The sequence below is a fragment of the Rhinolophus sinicus genome, linkage group LG09 (assembly GCF_036562045.2).
Source record: "Rhinolophus sinicus isolate RSC01 linkage group LG09, ASM3656204v1, whole genome shotgun sequence".
NCBI classification, from domain to species: Eukaryota; Metazoa; Chordata; class Mammalia; order Chiroptera; family Rhinolophidae; genus Rhinolophus; species Rhinolophus sinicus.
In genome coordinates this window covers 69042590-69065238 of record NC_133758.1, presented here as the reverse complement: position 1 = coordinate 69065238, position 22649 = coordinate 69042590, and the positions used below count along the sequence as shown (strand labels likewise).

Sequence of the window (22649 nt, the reverse complement as noted above, 5' to 3'; positions counted from 1 at the left end):
TTGTGTTTTTTTCTATAACCATTGCTAATTGTCCTTATGATTGAAGGCCCAGACATCAACTTTTAATTATTGTTTTTATAAGAAAATAAAATGTCTTTTGTGATAGTTGTCAGGAATGCAAATTAGAGAAAAGAATTGCTTATAATTAGTAATAGCATATAATTTTGTGGAGTTGTCGCTTATAATGGATTAGAAAATTTTAGTTTGTTTTATGTCTTGAATAAATAGTTAACTGGTTATCTTTCTAGTAAGTACAAGGTGGACTGCGCATGCCTCAAAGAAAATCCAGAGTGCCCTGTTCTAAAACGTAGTTCTGAGTCCACGGAAAACATCAACAGTGGTTATGAGACCAGAAGGAAAAAAGGAAAAAAAGAAAAGGATATTTCAAAAGAAAAAGATACACAAAATCAGAATATTACTTTGGATTGTGAAGGAACAACCAACAAAATGAAAAGCCCAGAAACTAAACAGAGAAAGCTTTCTCCACTGAGACTATCGGTATCAAATAATCAGGTATTGAACTGTACTCCACTGCTTGTTGATGTCAGAAGTTTGCAAAGGAAAAGAATTTGTCATATTTTAACTGCTTATTTTATATAAAATAGTTTAAAATTTGTAAGTTAAGTCCACTCTATTATTTAATGAAGTACTTACAAATGTAAAATACAGGTTGTGCTAGAATTTGTACAATATATGTTGAACTAAGAAACTACTCAGCCAACAAATCCTTGCAGAATTGAATATAAGATTTTTCTAAGGCTGGGTAATTTAAAAAATTCTTCCAGATTGCACTGTCTTGTATTCAGAATAAATGTTCTGACTTAAAGTCTTAAGCCATAAAATTTCCTGTTTTTAAAATATTTGGCACATCATTAATTATATAAGGGTGACAGATAAGATTTTTGAGAGAAAGTTTTCTTAAGAACACAGAAGATAATTTTGTGGAAAGGGTTTGGCCTATACTTCCGCCCTGACAGGAAATACTTTGTTACATGCCCTCTAAACACATGAAAGTTGGGAGGGATAAGAACATTATTGACTAGAACTTTAAAAAGCAAAATTATTTGAATGATTATGAAAACTTGATTTAATTAGGAAACCAGTTTTAAGTTTCTAAAATGGATTTAAGTAGGCTTGTAATTTTTATATGTTGAATTAGTTGGGTTGATACCCATTTAAAATAGTTAGTGCCCCTAGCTGTATATGTAGTAGTTTTTGTAATGCAGTGATTTCCATCTTTCAGGAACCAGATTTTATTGATGATATAGAAGAAAAAACTCCCATTAGCAATGAAGTGGAAATGGAATCCGAGGAGCAGATTGCAGAAAGGAAAAGGAAGATGGTAAGTTGGGAAGCTAGTAGCTGCTTCATGCTGTCCCTCAGGCTTAGTGACGCTGTTGTTCTCTTGCTGCCTTTATGAGGGCTTTTACACTGTTTTGTTTGAAGTTAGCAACCCTCATGTACTACTGAGCATTTGTTTGGCTTGGTTATTACCATTCAAGTTACTTCCACTAATCTTTTGTGTTTTCCCTATATATTCATTAGACATTTTAGAATGTGTGACATTTAAGAAATAATTTAACATTTTTTAAGCTGAGAACTATTAATAAATTTTAATGCCAGAATTACTGTTTAAAATGTCTTTCATTAGCTAAATGTATTCTTTCTCTTCATAATTTAATGTAAAACAAGATGGAATTTTAAAACTTACAATAGCAGCAAATAAATGGCTTATGCAAAAAAAAAACCCACTGGTAGCTACTATTTGTGTATCTCATACTGCTATCATAAAATAAGGTTTTCATTAAAATGTTTAGTATTTATATTCCTTGTACTATTTATTTGCAAATATCTGTATAAAAACTAGGACTCGATTTTTTTTTTTTACAAATCTATGCTAATTTAGTAATCAATACAATCTTTAGGCCAGTTAAGAAAGTAGTATGGTATAGTTTGCCCTTAGATTTGAAATGACTTTACACAACTAATGGTCTTAGTATGGATTTTCCCGTCCCCTTTATTTTATGTTCCCTGATTTCCAGTTTTAGTGATCTTCACACTGTATTCCATGGAATCTCAGGTGTCATATACTCATGGGGTAGAATCTTTGCAATTTGAGTTTTGTAGGTGTACTGAATGTCTGTTTCCTGTTTTATTGCCTTGATAATCATTTCTCTAGTACTGATTCATTGTTGATGTTCAAAATTGTGAAAGCAATGCAGAACTCTTTCATAGCATCAGGATTTCAGGAACACTGCTCTGATGGGGCAGGGTAGTACAAGATAGAAAAGAGAAAAGTACAGCGATTGTTTTTTTTGTTTTGCTTTTTAAAGAGTTCTTCTACCTAAAGGAATCATCTTGAACCTTTTTCAAGATTCAGTTGCATCTAAATTATCTGTACCTACACAAAATTACCTCTGACCTTTTCATGACTAGATTTTCCTTTTGGCCTGTTCATTCCACAATTGCCACAGTCTTGTTATTTGCACGAATCTGCAAGAACTTTTAGAATATGCACTTAGAGGATCATTTGTTGGGAGGCATGTGTCCGCTAGGAGGAACCTCTTACAAGTGGTTTTTAGAGCTATAAACACTTTGGAAAAAATATGAAATTTAAAAAAAACACAAAACCTCGGGGCTTGTTCTGTGCTTATAATTTTATTCAGATTGCATTATGTTTAAAAGTTTGTATGGAAAAAGACAGTCTTTGTGACAGGGAGTCCACTGTCTTCCCTTAATGCTGGCATTTTGGAATAAAACCTGCTTTTCTTTTCACCAAAAAATAAAACACAAAAGTAATACGTCCTTCTATCAGTGCTAAGAAAGTTAGTGCTTACAACCATTTTCAGATTCCAGAAGAAAATAACACGCTTTTGCTGAGGTTGAACGTGGTGGAACTTAGGGTGGACATGTGACAAAAAGGCTGGTTTGGGAATCCACTTCTGGATCTGATTTTGCTTATTAATATAGATGAATACTTGTTTTTATATTCCTTTGAATATGTCATTAAGGTGGCTGTACATTTTTTTCATAGGTATAAAATGGGGAAAACTTGAAAAAGTATAAATGTTTAGAATTTGTTGGTATTTTAAAAGGATACGAAATATTTAAAAATCTTAGGCTTCCTGACTTGTAAGCCCTCAAAGTCAACTGCAATGTTATTTCTAATTGGTACATTTGCTTTGATGTTTTAAATAAGAATGCAAAAGCATGCATCCTAGGATTTTTACGTAATTGGTACGGTTGTTCCCCTGTCAAAGTATTAGTGAGGACCAAAATAACTGGTTTTAAAAAGTTTAAATACTAAACAGTATTTATTTTTCTAGTGTTTGCCTTTTATATTGCTTAACATCAGTAGTTAGAAAGGTAAACTCCTGAGAAACTTATGGAAAATTAAATTTTCATTTGTGACAGGACAGACTTTATTATTAAGGGTGTAAAGGGAAATACTAGTTCACAAGTATATTTACGAGCTTGGGATATAAAAGGAGTCATACTCTCCTGCCATGTAATGTCCAAATTCAAATATATTGAAGCCCGTCCTTTTGTACTATAGTTTAAACCATATGACATTGTTTTGACCATTTTTTACCTATACAACTGGCAGTTTCATATACAACCTAAAGTTTTGCATTTTGCCCAGTCTCCAAAAATTACATCAGTGGATTTATGTATTTTCGTTGCTGGCTTGTTTTTTGATGAGAACGGAAGCTGATGTTTCTACCTTCAGGTGCATTTACAAAACCAATTACAACATAGCAAGAAGTGTGGTAAAGGAAGATGAAATACGATGGCTTATAGCTTGGGGGACTCAGAGACCATCTCAGGAACTAGGTAGTATTTATCATAGACCTTATGAGTAGGGTTTAAAGAACTGCAGATTAGCTTATGGATAAATTGTGTGGAATTGAATGGATGGTATTTCTCTAGGGGAAATAGGTAGTTATAAATCATATTTGGCTGAGATTATAGGCTGGTATTGGGAGGAGGGGTAGGGTGTAGAGATATAAGGTTGGTTGTAGATCACATGAAATGATTTCATGAAAGAATATTTATTCGAATCACTATGTGGCCAGGGTAGAAAGCCATTCTTTGAACATTTTCTTTTCCCATCCATTATATTTTTCTTCTCCTCCCCTTAAGTTATTACCTGCTTATAAAAGCAAACTTGTGGCTAACTAGAATGGTCACTGGACATTTCCTCTTCAGTTAGTAGGAAATACTTCTTAGGCAGTGGGCTGGAATTGACTGGGGAGATTCTTAACAATCAGCACGTTTAAGTTGAAACTCAGTAGACTGTTTATACTCAACTGATTCCAAAACCCGGGCACTACTGAGTAGACTCCCCCAGGTACACAGCAGTTGAGGTGAGATGGGGTGGCCATAACCTTGCCTGTGGAAGGGGGCTAGATATCAGAAAGTTCGCCTTATTTTGTTGAACAAGTGATCAGTTAAAATACAAAACCTTTGAAAGATTTAAAGGGATGCATATCTCCCCCCACCCCCGGCTTATGTTATAAAGAGAACCTCCTTTATAGTATCTTTTAATACATTTTCAAAATGCTTTCCCATAATTTTATGGAAAGACTGTACCTTGGGAATATAGTCTTGGTTAATATTTTATGGCCTGTTGTGGTCAAATTGTTTAAACTGGAGTCCATGGAAGATGGCGCAGGACAGAAATTGGACAAAAAGGGTACGAAGGCTATGAAAGGATAGTAACCCTAGGTATGAGATTCTTGAACTTGTGAAGCAGCTAGGATAATCTAGAATTATTTGTATAACACTAGGATGTAAACTACTTAAGGGTAAGAATGCCTAGCTTTTATAAAAGTAGATGATCAATAAATGAGCCTAATAAATGTTCACAGCAGCAATTTGATGAAAGATACAGGCTTGAGTGTGAACTTTAGGTGAAGCTTCCTTATAGCACAGATTGTGCCCTGTGGAGGCCTTGCCAGGATGCAGGATTCCCCATAATTTTCTTACTCCTCATCCTTCACATTAAAAAGTGTTCCACAGAACTCTAATTTAGGATGTTTTGTGAAAAAGAGACCTGTGGCCAGTTGAGTTTAGTAAACGATTTACCATGTCCCCAACTTGGAGACCCCCAGTGTACATGGTATGTTTAAACAGTTGTGAAATTGTTATCATTTCCTAAATGATACAGCCTTGTAACTTGTTTTTTGTGGTGACACCTTCAAAATTCCAGATTTTTATTCCATGGAACACACTCTGGGAAATCACTACACAGAATCCATGCTGTTACTAATGCCTCCAGGAAGTGACTCAGTTTACTAGATGACTTCAGAAGATATATTGTAGTAATAGTAAAATGTCATTAGGGAGAGTAAATTTATTGCCAGAAAAGTCATCTGATAACATGTTTATCTACCATCTCACTTTTCTCTCTGTATAGCATAATTAAGTTGATGCTGATTACTAATTTTAATTTTCTAAGGTCCCTGTTTCTCTCCTCATAATTTAGGGATAAATATTTCTAAAGATGAGTGATTAATTGTATTGTAGTATTGAATAGCAAAAGGGAAACAGGGACCATTTATTTTTACAGGTATTCTGTTCAAACAAAATGAGGATATTCGGCCTTAGCTGCCCTGTTTAAGTATTTAAGTCTTGTTTAAATACTTAAGTTATATGCCTTCAAGTAACAGTGACACATGCTTTATATAATGTATATAACTTAACAAAAATTTGTGTTTGCTATATGCTGAGCACCATTTAAGGTACTGGGTCAACAAGGAAGGCAAAGGTCCCTGTTCTGGAGAAGCTTCTATGGAGGATGGGGTGCAAGAGTAACACACACAAACCAAGTAGGAAACGTGCTATGAGGATAAACTAAATCATCATGTGGCAGAGAAGAATTGGACATACCACATGAGCCATACTTAATAATGTTTTGGAACATTATTGGTAACCAATTTTATATATATTTTTTAAAGATTAATAAAATCGCTAATTCCTATTTGAAAGGATAAGGGAAGTTACTTGAGTAAGCAGCCTTTTCTCTATTTCAAGGCTGTAGTGTAGGGTAATGTGGAAGGTTGGTCCTGTTCTTTTGCTTTCCTTTGAAAGGCAAGACTTTTGGTTTGTTTTTTTTTAAAAAGCCCCTTCCAACTTGGTAGCAAGGTAAAAATTAAATCATGAGTCCCCAGATGTCTTCATTTTGTTTCCTGCTCAATTTTTTATTTTTAAAATTTTTTTATTGGGTAACTGTGTTTTTTCCAGGACCCATCAGCTTCAAGTCAAGTTGTTGTCCTTCAATCTACAGAGGGCGCAGCTCAGCTCCAAGTCCAGTCGCCGTTTTCAATCTAGTTGCAGGGGGCGCAGCCCACCATCCCATGCGGGAATCAAACTGGCAACCTTGGTGTTATGAGCACCGCGCTCTAACCAACTGAGCCATCCGGCCGCCCCACCGGCAGCTCAGCTCAAGTCGTTGTCTTCAATCTAGTTGTGGAGGGCACAGCTCACAGTGGCCCATGTGGGAATCGAACCGGCAACCCTATTGTTAAGAGCACGCGCTCTAACCAGCTGAGCTAACCGGCCGCCCCCTCAATTTTTATACCCTACTACTAGCAAATTTCCTTCTAAAGGTACTATGGGCATCCACAGTTCATAAGCTTACATTTACTAAGTTTCAATTTACCAGATATCTCTGATTTGGATAAACTGTAACAATTTATTCAGTGCTTAATTTTTTCAGTTGCAGTATTATGTAAAACTTGAATTCATGTGTTTTATTATGTAATCTCTGAACTACACGAACCTTAGGTTATTTTCCTCATTTGCTGAATAGGAGTCTTAGACAAGATATCCACAGTCTCTTCTAACTATAAAGTTATGATTTCAAGTTAAATTTGAGCTCCAGTGTTTATACATTGAAGCAAAGCTGGAATAAAATTTTTTTTTTTTTTTTTTTGATTGGGGAACAGTTTTTTTCCAGGACCCATCAGCTCCAAGTCGTTTTCAATCTAGTTGTGGAGGGCACAGCTCACTGGCCCATGTGGGAATCGAATGGCGACCTTGGTGTTCTAAGCACTGTGCTCTAACCAACTTAGCCAACCGGCCATCTGAAATAAAAATTTTAAGTGAGAAAATTCTACAAGAATGCTATTAAGCAGATTTCCTTTTCCCTATAGGAAATGACATGATGCATGTGTATGTCATAAAAGCTATCTGTACGTAGATCTCATCAGAGAACCCTCATAGGTTAGCACCCGACACTCCAGCATTAACAGTGTGTCAAAAAATCACATTAGTGATCCTGTATGGCAATTGAATTCTAGTTCTCTATCAGGGTCTGTCAGTTGCCCAGCTCACACATGATATTGAAGTCTGGACAGAGTCATAAACCTGAAATGAGTCACAGTTTTAGAATATACAGGTCTTAGTGACAGCCTGTTGTTACAAGTATAATCTAAATCACATCAAGCACAGAGGTAGGGTCTGTAGACAGTCCGCTGGGATTAATTAGGACCCCTAACTTCTCTAATCCCTTACACAGCTAGATGGAATTACTTTAAGCTATCCACAAAAGTGTTATTGTTCAGTGAGATCACTGGGTGGTCAGTTTTCAGTCATTAAATATACTGCATATCTGGTTATGTATCAAAGAATGCATTAGTTGCAGTGGTGTATATAAAAGCTGAATGACATGAACTTTAAGGAATTGAAAAATAAAAGTAGATCAGTGTGCTAATGATTTTTTCTCATATGGAAAATCAACCATGCTTCCATTCCCAACATAGGATGTCTGCTGAGTGCTTTCAGTTAACAGTTGTAATAAATGTGTAAATGTATACATAGAGTTAGGCTTTCTTTTACTTTATGCAGCGTGTCAGTGTTTGTTGCTAGGAAAGAAGAGTTCATCAGGCGCCAGGAAGCTTGGGAATAATTGCAGTGCTGCCTGTGAGTGCGTCACATAGTACACACGGGCTTTGGATTCTTCAGCAGTGGGGGAGCCTCAGCAGCTCCAAAAGACGATGTGCCATCTCTAAAGAAAAGATTTTGTTTTGACTATCAGTTAGTTGTACTGTTTATAAGGGAGTCCAGTTTTTATTTAAATGAGTTTGGTCTTTACATCAAATAATTTTATCTCCGACCCTCACACTCACCATCCAAGTGAATATTGGACTATGTCAAAGAAACCTCTTTTGACATAAATTCATATTCATCTTAGAAAATCCTGGATAACCATGATATAGAAAACACCTTCCTTGGGTAGTTGGCTCTGCGTAATTTTAATACATAAAATGATCCTTCCTAAGAAGTTTCTTTCTTTTTGAAGAATGTACTTTCCCCGGATTTATTTTAAAATTTTTAAAAGAGATAAGTACAATAATAATTACCTCCACTTCCCTCTACCCATCCCCACTGAACAGGTGAAGCAATTATGAAAATTATTTTCAGTTACTCCAGGTTTCTAAATTTAGGGCTTTGGAAGAGCCCTGATATATGGAGACAAGGTTTTTATAGACAACCATAGATAAAAGGAGGTCGAATAAAGTGATTTTAAAAGACCAGGTACATGAATTATCTAAGGAACGAATTCAGCTTTGAAACTTCCACTTCAAATTAAAAGACCTTTTTTTTTTTTGCCTATGCTGTTTATTTAAGACACAGAAACATATTTATGAATAAGTAGTCTTACCTCTTTGGACCTTACTTTCCTTACCTGTAAAATAAAAAGGGTGAGGATAACACATTTTGTTACAGTGACACAAGCTTATAAGTATTCTCAGCAGAGTTTTGTTGACATACTACTTTGTCCCCTTACTGAAAATAGCAAAGAAAGAAATACACAGAAAAGAGTAAGCAGTAGTTTCCAAAGTACAGGTGTCTTGATGCTTGAATCTCTGCTGATAATTACTGGAACTAAAAAGCTCCAGTGTTGAGACCATGCAGCCAGACCCTGAGTTTCTGAGCTTTCTTCCCCACATCGATGACAATAGAGGAGACAAATGGATCTGAGCCCTAGGACCTGGTTCTTCTCATCTGGAGAACTGGACAGTTGACAGATGTGCTTCCAGTTTCTGGCTGAAAAGCCAAAGCACTTGCCAGACCCAGTGGCCAAGGCCCTGGGTCTGCTTTTAACGCTCTCTCTGTCTCCAAAGAAAACTTATGCTCAAAGGGATTCTTGCTGTTCCTCAGTGTAAGACAGGAAGAGCAGAAAGTAGAGGAATGCCTTGTAAGAACCTTAATGGAGGGCAAGAGAGCTCAAGTAGAAATAAGTAACACTCACGGGAATGCCTGCCATTTTCCAAGTACTGTTGAAAAACTTCAGAGCTATTTCCTGTTTGAAATCAGTAAGAATTTGGCGAAGTGTAAGTTATTCCCCACATTTTATAAGAGGCTGACAAGGTTAACTAGGGTTGTTGAGTTGCCTAGGGTCAGAGAGAGTAAATGACTAGCAGTCGTGACTTGAACCCAGGAGTTCACCCCACAGTATCTTGCTACCACGTCATTAAATATATTCACTTTTTAAGTTCATATGAATTTAATCTTTTCAACATTTAACCTTTTCAACCATAGGAACTTTGAATCTTAAAAAAAGGCTGACATTTGTTCTACTGAGAAAAAGATTTTCAATTTGGTAAAGCAGTATAATTTTTGAGGCTTTTTGTTTTCTTTTGCTTTACCCTTACCATTCATTGGCAATCATCCAGGTGCTCCTTTCATGCAGTGTATTTGTAATGACAGGACTTACCAAGATTGTGTGACTGAAAATCTCAGATGAATATAAGTGTTGTGCTAACAGCACCATAGAAGTTATTTTCTTAATTTGCCATAAACATTTGGACTTTTGGATTTTACTTCAGAGCAGTGATATTTATGTCACTTAAAATTTAAATTTTATAGACAAGAGAAGAAAGGAAAATGGAAGCAATTCTGCAAGCTTTTGCCAGACTTGAAAAAAGAGAAAAAAGAAGAGAACAAGCTTTGGAAAGAATCAGCACAGCCAAAACTGAAGTTAAAACTGAGTGTAAAGATGCACAGATTGTCAATGATGAAGTTATTCAGGTATTATTATTCAGGTCTAGTTCTATTTTCACCCTTAACCATTTTCCAGTAAAATTTCCACACCTAATTTAATTACATGAATAAATATTTTGTAATGTTTTATTAGCCTTTCAATAGCATTTTTAAAATCCTATGAGAATTTAGACTTAAGGCTCTACTTTGTTTTTGAGAGTAAGGAAAATGTTAACTATGTCAATTATATATTGAAATCACAAAGAAATACTGGTAAGTTAGCTTCTGAAGTAGATTAATGCTATTAGATTTCAACTTCTCACTTATGTAAACATAGTATTAAAAGTTCCATTCTGTTGTATTTTGAATTAGGAACAAGCAAAAGAAGAAACTAGCAAGCCAACCCCTGCCAAAGTGAACAGAACCAAACAGAGGAAAAGTTTTTCTCGCAGTAGGACTCACATTGGACAGCAGCGTCGGAGACACAGAACTGTCAGCATGTGCTCAGACATCCAGCCATCTTCTCCCGATATAGAAGTTACATCACAGCAAAATGATATTGAAAATACTGTACTTACATTAGAGCCAGAAACTGAAACTACACTAACAGAAATAATTACTGAGACTGAAGTTCCAGCACTTAATAAATGTCCTACAAAGTACCCCAAAACAAAGAAGGTATGATTGTAAGAACTGTTTCCTAACAAGTGTCTTAAGGTGTTAAATAGACTCATATTTTAAAAACTCAAATCTGTAAGATCTCAGAAGGAACAGAATGGGAGGAGGCATAGCTTTTTATATTTGCAAAGTTTAAACTAACAATGAGAATTGCAAAACTGTAACATCAGTTAATATAAATGTTTGCATTATGAAGACAATTATAATATTCAGTCTATGATGACTTCCTTTTAGTATTGCAATTCATGATTTCTTTTAAATATTTTGCCTGCCCTATGTATCAGAAATAACTGGTTTTAGATGTATTCTCCTTTATTCTTTGTATTTTTTATAGATACCATAGTGTAGGTAGATTATAAAAATTTGAAGAAATGATTGATTTCTATAGAATGTGCTAAGAATGAAAATTTGTAAGGAAGGTTTTAGATCAATTTATTAAGATCTTTTAAAAACCACTGTCAGCTTTAATGAAACAATTATGGGAAACTGTTCAGAGATAAACCACCCAGAGCTTTGTATTTATAACTCAGAAATAACAGAACATCCTTATGAAGCTTGTTTTTCTCCCAGTTTTGCATAGAGTACAGTGGACTGGAGCAGAGATCCTTAGGCTGTCTGGGGAAGGGAGATAGATCATAAGTGGATCCTTCTCACATACTCTGCGTCAAAATACTTGAAACTTAATTTATCTTGTCTCTGTTCTTATCACATTCAGTAGTTTGTTCTGTGAAACCATGAAAAGTGTGTTTAGTAAACACCTAGGATAAACTCAGGAGTGCACTTTAACACGTTGCGTACGGCGGGGTTTAAATCCCTCATAGCCCTCTGTTCCGGCAGGTTTTTAAAAGAAACTACTTTAAAATGCACTCTTCTCTTTAAAGCGTAAATGCTTCTATGTCATTTATTATTTTTCTATGGAATTTTTTAGGATTTACTCACCTATGATGTTAGTAATCCCTCCTGGTGTGATACTGCAGAAAGCAGCTTCCTTTGTTATTAACGAAACACAAATAATTCAATAAAATGAGCACAGTAAAAAGAGTCAACAGTAAAAACGAGAATTCTCGTTATCTGTCCTTAAGGCATGGCTCAGAAAAAAACGAAGATTCTCGTGATCCGTACGCAACGTGTTAAAGGAGAGCCAGAGGGGTTAGTTAAAGGTCAGATGTACACACAGGTCTGTCCAGCGTGACAGCTGGAACTGGAGCAGCAGGTCAGCACTTGTCTTTAACACGGAGCAGTTATTTTGGCCCACTTTGGAAGGACAAAAAATAATTGCACCTTTTCTTAATAGATTAGTGAAAAGAAAACCCCATGTTTAAAAGAGATGCTACTTTCTTGATTACAAATGACTTCGTCCCTGCTCTTCAATTATTACATGACTAAATGATTGTGGTGCTAGAAATTTATTTAAATCCCTGATCAAATGCCTTAATAGTGACTGTCACTGCTGCCAGTTTTTTTGTATTTTAATGTATATGCACTGGTCTCATCTGGAGATTCTGATGGCAGCCAGGGTGGGCAGGCACTTCCCAAAGCAGATTTTTCTAACAAGCTGAACATTTTATACCTGTAATAGAAGCAATACCGAAGCTCAATTTAGTGTTTGTACCAATGTCTCCTCGATTTTACTGTTTTACAAAAGTTACAATGTGTTTTATTTCTACAAAGTATCATCATGTAAAAGAATTTAGGAAAAAGAATCACTATTCTGATAACCAAGGAAATGTACATGACTTGTATTGATTTTTTTTTACATCATATATGAGTGTTTAAATTACTCAATGTGTCATTTTAGGTAATTCCATCGATTTCAAATTTGGTATTAGAATATTCTATATGAGAATCTATGTAATTACTTATATATTGATCCAAAGTTTTCTTTTTTTTTTTTAGCACTTGGTCAATGAATGGTTAAGTGAGAAGAATGAGAAGACAGGAAAACCTTCAGATAACCTTTCAGAAAGACCTCTGCGCATAACCACAGATCCTGAAGTGTTAGCTACACAGCTTAATTCTTTACCAGGCCTCACTTATAGCCCCCACGTATACTCTACTCCTAAGCACTATGTTAGATTTACTTCACCGTTCCTTTCAGAAAAAAGGAGAAGAAAAGAACCTACTGAAAACATCTCTGGCTCATGCAAGAAGGTAAACATTTCCTTGGATATAAAAATCTAGGAGGAGCCAAATGTCAAACTCGTTCCTATTATTTCTGGTAGTGAAATGCTTTTGGCATCGGCTTTACATGGATAGGTTATGTGAACAGCTACAAACTGATTTCTACTCATTTATTATTTATGTATTTCAGCGATGGCTGAAACAGGCTCTAGAAGAAGAAAACTCAGCTGTTTTACATAGATTTAATTCACCCTGTCAAGAAAGATCCAGAAGTCCTACAGTCAATGGTGAAAGTAAAAGTCCACTACTATTAAATGAAAGCTGTTCCCTTCCAGGTATAATTTATTTTCAGTATTGTTTTAGCGTGAAGAATATGGCAGGAGTTATATGTAACTTTATAACAGGCATATTCTAGTTATTATGTAGTTTAATAAAGAAGTACATTGTTACATGTATTTTCTCATTTCTGTCCTCCAACCTTTTGGATGAAGACAGACATGAAAACCTTAATTTGCAAGTACCATGTATACTAGAGCTTATGGCTGAATTTTTGGACTAGTTCTGGCTTTTAGGCTGGCTGCTTTTCAAACAGATTCAAAAAGACTCTTAGAAATCGTTAAAATCTGTACTTCTAAGATTTCTTAGAGACCCCTAGGCCTGTAAGCCTTCTGGCAAGATAATGCTCGCATATAGTGAAATTAAGTTGGGGGTGGGGAAGAGATTGCTTCAAGACAGTAATAGCTTTAAAAACCCCTAAATTTGAGTTGGGGTTGAAAGTCATCATTATCACTACTGTCACTCTTTCCCAGAATGTATTATTAGATTATAGCAAATAGCAGCAGTATAATTTTTTATAAATTATTTCACCAACAGATTTAACTACACCACTAAAAAAACGAAGACTTTATCAGTTGCTAGATTCTGCTTACTCAGAAACCTCCACACCTACTCCTTCACCATATGCTACACCAACTCACACAGATATTACTCCGATGGACCCATCATTTGCCACTCCTCCACGAATAAAATCAGATGATGAAGCTTGTAGAAATGGTTATAAGCCCATATATTCACCAGTTACCCCAGTAACTCCTGGCACACCAGGAAATACCATGCACTTTGAGGTGAGAAATTTTTAAATGGAAAAAAAAAATTAACTCATGGGTATTTTCCCCCTTTAACAACTAATGTACTGAGATTAGCAAAAAGTTTTTAAGAAACTGTAAGAAAATTTGGAACATTCAAATTTGGAATTTGAACATTATTTTTAATACAATGAGTATAACTTTCATCTTATTGATATACAGTCAGACTAAATGATTATGTGTATGAAATTGGTCTTAAAGCAAATGATCTTATATGGGAAATGGAAATAAAACAAAAAAGAAAGTTTAAAGCTAAAGTCTGTGTAATGGTTTCTCATTTTAAGTTTTCATTTTTAGAAATATCATGTATTTAGTTACATGTTTTAATTTTCAATTCTAATCATTTCTTTTTATATAGAATATTTCTTCCCCAGAAAGTTCTCCAGAAATTAAGAGACGCACTTATAGTCAAGAGGTAAGGAGTTATTCAATATTCAAAAAGGTGATTTAAATTGGTGATTTTTTTCCCTAGTATTGTTATTTTGCTTTAATAATTATTGGTAGCTTTAAAAATACGTAGTCTCAAGATGTTGTCATTTTTTTTTTTTTTTTAATTCTGTTAACAGGGATATGACAGATCTTCAACTATGTTAACATTGGGGCCTTTTAGAAATTCTAGTTTAACTGAACTGGGTCTACAAGAAATAAAGACTATTGGTTATACCAGCCCTAGGAGTAGGACTGAAGTCAACAGGCAGTGCCCTGGAGAAAAGGAATCTGTGTCAGACCTTCAACTGGGACTTGATGCAATCGAGCAAACTGCCTTACATAAAACCATGGAAACACCTACACATGACAGGACTGATTCTAACAGCCAACTGGAATCTACTCACTCTGGACGGGGTACAATATATTCTTCCTGGGTAAAGAGTCCTGACAGAACAGGCGTTAACTTCTCAGTAAATTCCAACTTGAGGGACCTGACTCCCTCACATCAGTTGGAGGTTGGAGGAGGCTTCCGAATAAGTGAATCCAAGTGCCTGATGCAGGATGATACTAGAGGCATGTTTCTGGAAACACCTGTGTTCTGTACGTCAGAAGATGGGCTTGTATCTGGTTTCGGACGGACTGTTAATGACAATTTGATCGACGGAACTTGTACACCCCAGAACCCACCACAAAAGAAAAAGGTTACAAATTTAACAATTTATAGTCCTTTTAATAGTGTTTTTTTCATACTATTTCTGAGGGTTATTAGAAGTTATAATGATGTAAGGCATTCATACGTTAGTTATTCAAGTTCAATTTTTGATATGTACATTTTTAAACCTTTTGTAAATGCCCAGTTAATTAGAAAATGCTTACAGAGAATTAAAACAAGCTAGTATAGAAAATTCTTATAAGGAGCAAGGTTTCAGAGATCTAAACCTCAGGATAATTTATTTCACCCAGAGAGTAACTTTTAAAAATGATAACCAGTTCCCAATGAAATGGAGTTGTATATTTGTGTTACTTCCCTTTTTTACATAGAAGAGGCAGCCTTATATAGAATACCTCTTTCCTCAGTATTTAGGCCACACATATAAATACGAGTATTTTGAAAAGTCTAAGTATTATGTAAATAATAAATTCCCTGATGTACCACCATTATTTGGTTGGCAGAGATAGTGAGTGCCTTATTTCAGAGGAATGGGATAAATTAACGACACTTATTTGTTAATGGGCTTATTGCTTTAAAAGTCAAAGAATTTTAGTGATGTGTGCTTTTAATTTTTATAACAGAGTCCAGTTGGCAACTTTGTGGGAAGCAATGTAGTATAGTGGAAAGAGCACGGGCTTTCAAATAAGACCTAGGTTCGAATCCCGGCTCCAACACTCACCAGCTGTGTGACCTTGAGTGAGTGAGTTACTCAATTTCCTCATCTGTAAAATGGGGATGCTAATATACCTATTTCATAGGGTTGTTGTGAGGATTAAATGAGATAATGTATATAAATCATCTATATACAATGCTTGGTATATAGCAGGCATTTGATAATTGTTAATTATTGTTATTATTTGTTCAGAATCAAATTATTTTACATAATTTTCCTAATGTAAATATAGTAATTCTCTTTAGAGAAAAAAGGAATAGATTGACCCTGACATAGAAAACAAGAATAAAAGACTTGCTTTTCCTTATCTTTCTTAAGGTTTCTCTGTTAGAATACCGTAAAAGACAACGTGAAGCTAGGAAAAGTGGCTCTAAGGCGGAACACTTTCCCCTGGTTACTGTGTCCCCTCATGCAAGTGGGAACCTGAGCAGCAGCCATGGTGATGCGTGTGTCAGCAGGAGTGACAGTGGGGAGCAGGCAGAGGGCACTGGCAGCCTGGCTTTACCAGCACTGGCCACAGGGCAGAGAGCTGCTACAGACGAGAGCAGCGGCAGCAGCCCCGGCAAGGACGTGTCCGCCAGCGAGAAGAACGAGCCCGTGCAGTGGTAAGCCCGCCTCGGCCTCACTGTGACTTCAGGACTAGCCACCAGGAGTGAGCAGCTACCTTAGCCTTAAAGCAGTCTGCGTTTGCAAGGATTGGAAGTGCGCTGTTCTGAAAAGAATAAGCTTTTGTTAGTGAACGATCTTCCTGGGGCTTTTTGGTTCTCCTAAGGCTGAGATAGACATCTGTGGACATAAATTTGTAAGATCCTCTTTGCTGATGGGTTATTAATCAGCTATATATATTTGCTTGTGTTGTTATAGATTCATTGTTTACTCCTTGATAATTTTCACATTTTTCACATAAATACTCCTCTCCAGAGAACCTTTATCACCGTCAGCAGCCTGCAATTTCTTTACCAGTTACCTTAAAAGACCAAGTTTAGTGTTTGTTCAGTAGGAGTAGAAGGTGGATGTAGGGTGGGACTTGGCAAAGGGCAGGAGGCCACGTTCACATTGCTCCTTGGTCCCCTACGGAGAGCGTCCAATCCCGACACAAGGTCATTTGTAAACAGTAACCTGAAGTGACATTCTGAATGTTCATCACTATCCTCCAACCTCCTTTTCACCATGAAATTGTTTAAGACAAAAGGATGGAGTCTGACTGAGCACTTCAAATAAATGAGGATAAAAATCTGTTTTGAAAACTGGTAGAAAGAAAAAGAGCTGTTTTCAAAGCTTAGCACGAAAATGTTTTCCCAAAAGAGCGAACGCTTTGCTCTGGGAGGACATGCTTTCACTATCATGTTAAATAACCTGGCCGGCAGTAGCTTCTTTGAATTAATGGTATGATTTTATTGTAAAGGACCGCCTCAACTTCAGTGGAGCAAGTGAGAGAGAGGAGTTACCAGAGAGCTTTACTTCTCAGTGATCACCGAAAAGATAAAGACAGTGGTAAGTGAGCTTGTTCCTTTGCCAAAAAGTGGAGTCAGCTAATCACTTTGCAGTTCTAATGTTCTCTTTGGGTCTGCTTCATCTCTAGGGGGAGAATCACCCTGTGTCCCATGTTCACCGAGTCATGTTCCGTCTTCACCTTCATCTCATTCAAATCACATTCCCCAGTTGCAACCCAAGGTCCCAGTCCCTTCTTTCAGTGAACTTATGGAAGGTCAGTAGCAGATGACCTATCATGGTTATTGTTTTAAATACCTTTTTAAATCAGAAAGGAGGGAACCTTTATACAAAGTTGATTTAAATAGAATGCACATTGCTTTGTAGTGTTAGTAAAAGGCAGTATTTATCATGAAATTTTACATTTACTACAAGTTTCTTCTGCTTTATAGATCCTGATCCTGAAAATCCAGAACCCATGACTACCAATGAATGTCCATCTCCAGATACTTCTCAAAATACTTGTAAAAGCCCTTCAAAAATGAGCAAGGTAATAACACTGACCTTTGAACGTGGATGAAAGTGCATGGTAACAGGCACACACAGATTATTCCGCTGTACTAAGGATCTGTTTGTGATTTCTAGATACTTTCTGTCAAACAGAATTTGACCAAACTTTAATGTGCTACTTCAATAGCTTCCATTTTCTCCAAGAGTTCCACCCCTAGTCTATTGGTGTCTAGAAAATTCAGCCTTTTCATGAAATATTTAACCACCCAATTGTCTAAAAACAAAAGATCGGGTGACATTCACTTAAAACAAATGCTGTCTCCATCATGGATCATAAAGCTGTGAGCACCGAGTGCGGCAGTATCTTTGGAAACGAAAGTAGGGAATCTGAGATTGAGTTTCTTTTTCCTTAAAGAACATTATACGTATTTAAGTAGGTACTCTTGCATGTGGATTATTTGAACAATGTAAAGGTATTATGATCAAAATGGTTTTGGGCAGCTAGTTTACCCAAACCAGTTTATCATTAGGTTAGGTATAGAAATGTCAATTATGGAACTGACACTTGCTAAGTGTTTAGGGTTATTAGAGTTCTTTCAGAGTAAGGCTTCCAAACATGTTTCATTGCTTAGGGGGGGGAAGGCAGATTAATATAAAAAATCCAGTATTTCTTTTAACTGTCTTCAGTAAAAATTCAGGGAATTCAGTTGACACTTATTACCATAACTTGAAGTGCCTTTGTGATTGACTCCGCAAACCTAGCTTATTCCCTACGCCCTTTGCTCAGTACTAAAATAACATTAAATACCAGTGTAACAAACCTCAATGTACATAAAATGTTTCTTACATTTATGTAAATAGCTTATGTGACCTGTTTTCTTTTCATAGCCTGGTTCACCAGGACCTGTAATTCCTGCCCAGCCACATGGGAAAATACTCACAAAACCAGATTCCCACTGGGAGGCAGCAGCTCCTGTGTCAGAAGCTGAGAACGGTGTTCACCTGAAAGCAGAACTCCAAGCACCGCAGCTACTGAGTCCCCCCCACGCCCTTTCCAAGGCTCACCCTCCTCAGCAGCTGTCACAGAAGCTGCCCTCGGCGCCCCTCAAGTTGCACTGCCCGCCGTCCCCGCACACAGAGAACCCTCCAAAGCCCTCCACGCCCCACACGCCTGCCCAGCACGGTTACCTCTCACCAAAGCCTCCTGCCCAGCAGCTGGGATCTCCCTACAGGCCGCACCATTGCCAGTCACCTCAAGTTGGGACAGCTCAGCGGGAGCCGCAGAGAAACTTCTATCCGGCAGCACAGAACCTTCCAGCCGGTGCGCAGCAGGCGAGCCCGGCGGCGTTATTCACACAGACCCCCTCAGGACAATCCTCGGCAACTTACAGTCAGTTTACCCCCTCGAGCCTGTCGGCCGCGGCCCCGCCCCCGCCGCCCCCGCCGCCCCCCTCCTCGTCTTACTACCCGAGCCAGCAGCCCTCCGCCAACTTCCAGGCCTACACTCAGCTTAAAGGCGGCCTCGCCCAGCAAACTGTGTTTACATCAGGACCAAACCAAGCACTTCCAGGCACCGCCGGCCAGCAAGCCGTCCCGGGTCACCACGTGGCTCCGGGCCATTTCCTACCCCCCCAGAACCCCCCGGTGCACCACCAGACGGCTGCCGCTGTGGCCCCGCCGCCCCCGCCGCCGCCGCCCGCTCCAGGCCCGCACCTCGTGCAGCCGCCCGGCTCCCACCAGCAGCACTCGGCGGCGCAGGCGCACGTCGTGGGGCCGGTGCACGCCGTCACCCCGGGCGCACATGCACTCCCCGCTGCTGGCCACCACCTGCCCCGCCACCACCGCCGCCAGCGCCCGCGCCGCTGCACCACCCGCCGCCGCCGCACCCCGCGCCCGGCCTCCCGGGCCTCCCCGCACAGCACCAGCACGTGGTGAGCCCGGCCCCGCCTCCGCCCCCACCGCCGCCGCCTGCCGGCGTGCTGGCCGCCGGGCACCATCCCCCCCATCAAGGACCTCCCCTCTTCCCTTCCAGTGCTCACCCCGCCGTGCCCCCGTACCCCGCACAAGCCGCGCACCACACCACTCTGGGACCCGGAGCCCAGCACCAGCCGTCGGGAACGGGGCCACACTGTCCACTACCGGTCGCAGGTCCTCACCTCCAGCCCCAAGGACCAAACAGTATTCCAACACCGACTGCTTCAGGGTTCTGTCCCCACCCGGGCTCTGTGGCCCTGCCACACGGGGTTCAGGGACCTCAGCAGGCATCACCAGTACCTGGACAGATACCAATTCACAGAGCACAGGTGCCACCAACATTTCAGAACAATTACCATGGTTCGGGGTGGCATTAAAATGGACTCCAAAAACATTTTTTAAAATGTTCTGTAAGATAAACTGTATATTTCATATGTACCTGTTAAGGTACTTTTTAAAGCTTGTACATGAAACTTTGTATAAAAAAAAAAAAAAAACCAGTGCTTTCATTGTATCTTTCCCATTTTTGCTTTTTAAAATTCCTTTAAAAATGTGCTATTAAACCAGTCGTAGGTATCTTTATTTTGTAAGTGAACATTCCAGCTATTTTTCTGGCAGTAGAATTGATGCTACATGACCTTTAAATTTTATTGTTGCAGTTAAAATTCATTTAGTGGATGTTTTCTATATTATTTTATACATATGCATTAAGTACAAACCTAAGTAATGGCACTATGAGGATTTTCATTTTTTTTCCTTCAGCAGCTCTGTGAGTGCATCTTAGATATAAAAAAACACAATACAAATTTTTATAGTTTGGTGTGGACATGGCTCATTTTGTTTTATCGGTTATTTACAAACAAAATGTAATTTAATGTATAGATGATTTTTAATGTCTCCTGACAGACTGTAAATACTGCATTTCTTTTGCATATATAATTGCTTACAGCTTTTCTCATTTGATATATAGCATTGTACATATGACAAGTCTGCAAAACTGTGTGATCTTTGTGAAAGTAGTACAGTATATGGCCTTTAATTTCTTTTTTATTTTAAATATACTGTCACATTGAAGCACTGGTTGGGCATTTTAATTCATGTTAATAAATCACAATTATGTCAGTTTTACCAAATTGTCCTGTACAACTTCTGAGATTGGGGTTTAAGCAAGTGTTTTTTTAGAAGTTATATTTTCCAGTATGGTTTATAAGGAGCCTTCCATTTTCTTTAGCGACTACTACCTCAGCTGGACCAGCAAGCGTCAGGGGCAGTAGTAAGGCCTGCTCTTGTAATGTTCCTGCTGGTCATTTTGGCAGGAGCAAGAGCCATGAGAAAGAAACTATGAGGTGACAGAGCTCTGTACATTGAATTATGTTTGAATACAAAATGAACCCATACCATTAAAGCATTACACAGAAAAGTTATAGATTGTAATTTACAAGTGTTTGAAAATACGGAAATATGGAGTAGTTTGCCTAAAAAACACAGGAACAATCTAATTTGTACATTTTAAAACATAACTGAAATGTCCTATTGATTAATCAAAATTATTTGGAAACCTTAAATTAACATTTACTGTCTAGCTATACTACTTTAAAAAGTAGCGGGAAATTTTTAAAATTTCTTTTGTGTACAAAATTAAAGGAAAAAGGCATTATTCTTAGCTCTCTCAAGTGAAATGAAAACGGCCTCTCAAGTGAACATTTTATTGCTGAAATATAAAATGCTAGTTATTTTGGGGAAAATAAAAAAATTCTTACTATTTTGTCTTCTGCCTCTCAGGAGGATTAATTAAGCATAACCAATAGTAATGACCATATTTGTCATAGTGTCTTCCATCATCCAATTACATGGCAATTTGGCACAGTATACAAATTCTGTGCATTGGTGAAAAAAGTAAACACTAAAATGACTAAGATTTGGCAGTATCGTAGGTCATGTTTTACACTTTTAATTTCCATTTCCTTTTGAAAATTAGCTAATGATAGTACATTAATACAGCTGTGTTTAGGAATCATTCCTAATCAGCTTCAAGTTTTAAAAGAATTTAGGTCAACTTTACCATCCTTTCCTTTATCAAACAAAATTCTCATGGCATTCACTAAAGCAACTCATGTCCAAGAAAAAATGGCTTTACCATCCATCCTGAAAGTTTCAAACAGAACAAAGTTAACTAGCATAGTGAAATATCAATATCTCTTCGAAGGATTTTTAATTCCTCGTAGTTTTAAATTTTCTTACTACATAATGTATACAGAAGCTTTATAGAAACTGAAGAATTTTATATAATTCTTTGACTCCTTAATGAAGGATACATACTCTCAAATACTGTCTTCTACCAAAATTTCATTAACGTTAAAAAAAAATTAGTGGAAAAAAAGTGGAATTTAAGAATTAATTTCAACTGTAAATACAAACTGAATTGAAGTTTTCTACTCCAGCAGAAACAGTTGTTTTTTTTCTATTAACTAGTTATGTATGTATGATCCAGCTATAGGAAGAAGCAAGTTAGTAAATCAGTTTTCACCTAAAAAATGTATGCTTTTTTGAAGCACCTATATCCACTTTTTTTCTGCCCTGGGCAAGTTCTAATTTCCAGCCAGCTTCTGAATCTGCTGTAATCACATATGTGATCCACTGCTTGTCATTTCCATGAAGACTTCACATGGACTAGGGAGAGGAAAGACCGGGCATTCCACCAGCCGGCTCTAGTGTGCGCGGCATCAGCGCTTCTCTTGGCTCATGTGCATCATCGTCAAGCCACCAAGGAGCTGCCGAAAACCACACCACCCCTAATACAAATGAAGATTCCTTCTAGAACAATTGTTTTTTTACAATAAACTATTTAGGCTATTTTATCATAAGGGACAGATCCTTGCAAAAATCCGTAATAACATAGTTTATTTCCTAACAGCGAAAACTGCATTAGACAACTTTCATTCAAGTGTGCTAAAGCTCTAATAAAAATTCTTACAGACTCAGAGAA

General features: G+C 37.6%; 1 protein-coding gene across 1 annotated transcript in view; it reads left to right on the top strand.

Moving 5' to 3' along the window:
* KMT2E (lysine methyltransferase 2E (inactive)) overlaps nt 1-21425 on the top strand; it is a 75789-nt gene extending 54364 nt beyond the window's left edge. Inside the window, 15 exon segments of the mRNA XM_074340600.1 lie at nt 249-513; nt 1244-1342; nt 9877-10038; nt 10363-10668; nt 12565-12819; nt 12980-13124; nt 13663-13913; nt 14293-14349; nt 14501-15064; nt 16067-16353; nt 17154-17242; nt 17331-17456; nt 17632-17729; nt 18578-19517; nt 19520-21425. Coding sequence (XP_074196701.1) covers nt 249-513; nt 1244-1342; nt 9877-10038; nt 10363-10668; nt 12565-12819; nt 12980-13124; nt 13663-13913; nt 14293-14349; nt 14501-15064; nt 16067-16353; nt 17154-17242; nt 17331-17456; nt 17632-17729; nt 18578-19517; nt 19520-20040 — 4165 coding nt within the window. The 3' untranslated portion in view covers nt 20041-21425.
* Nucleotides 21426-22649: the final 1224 nt, after the last annotated feature.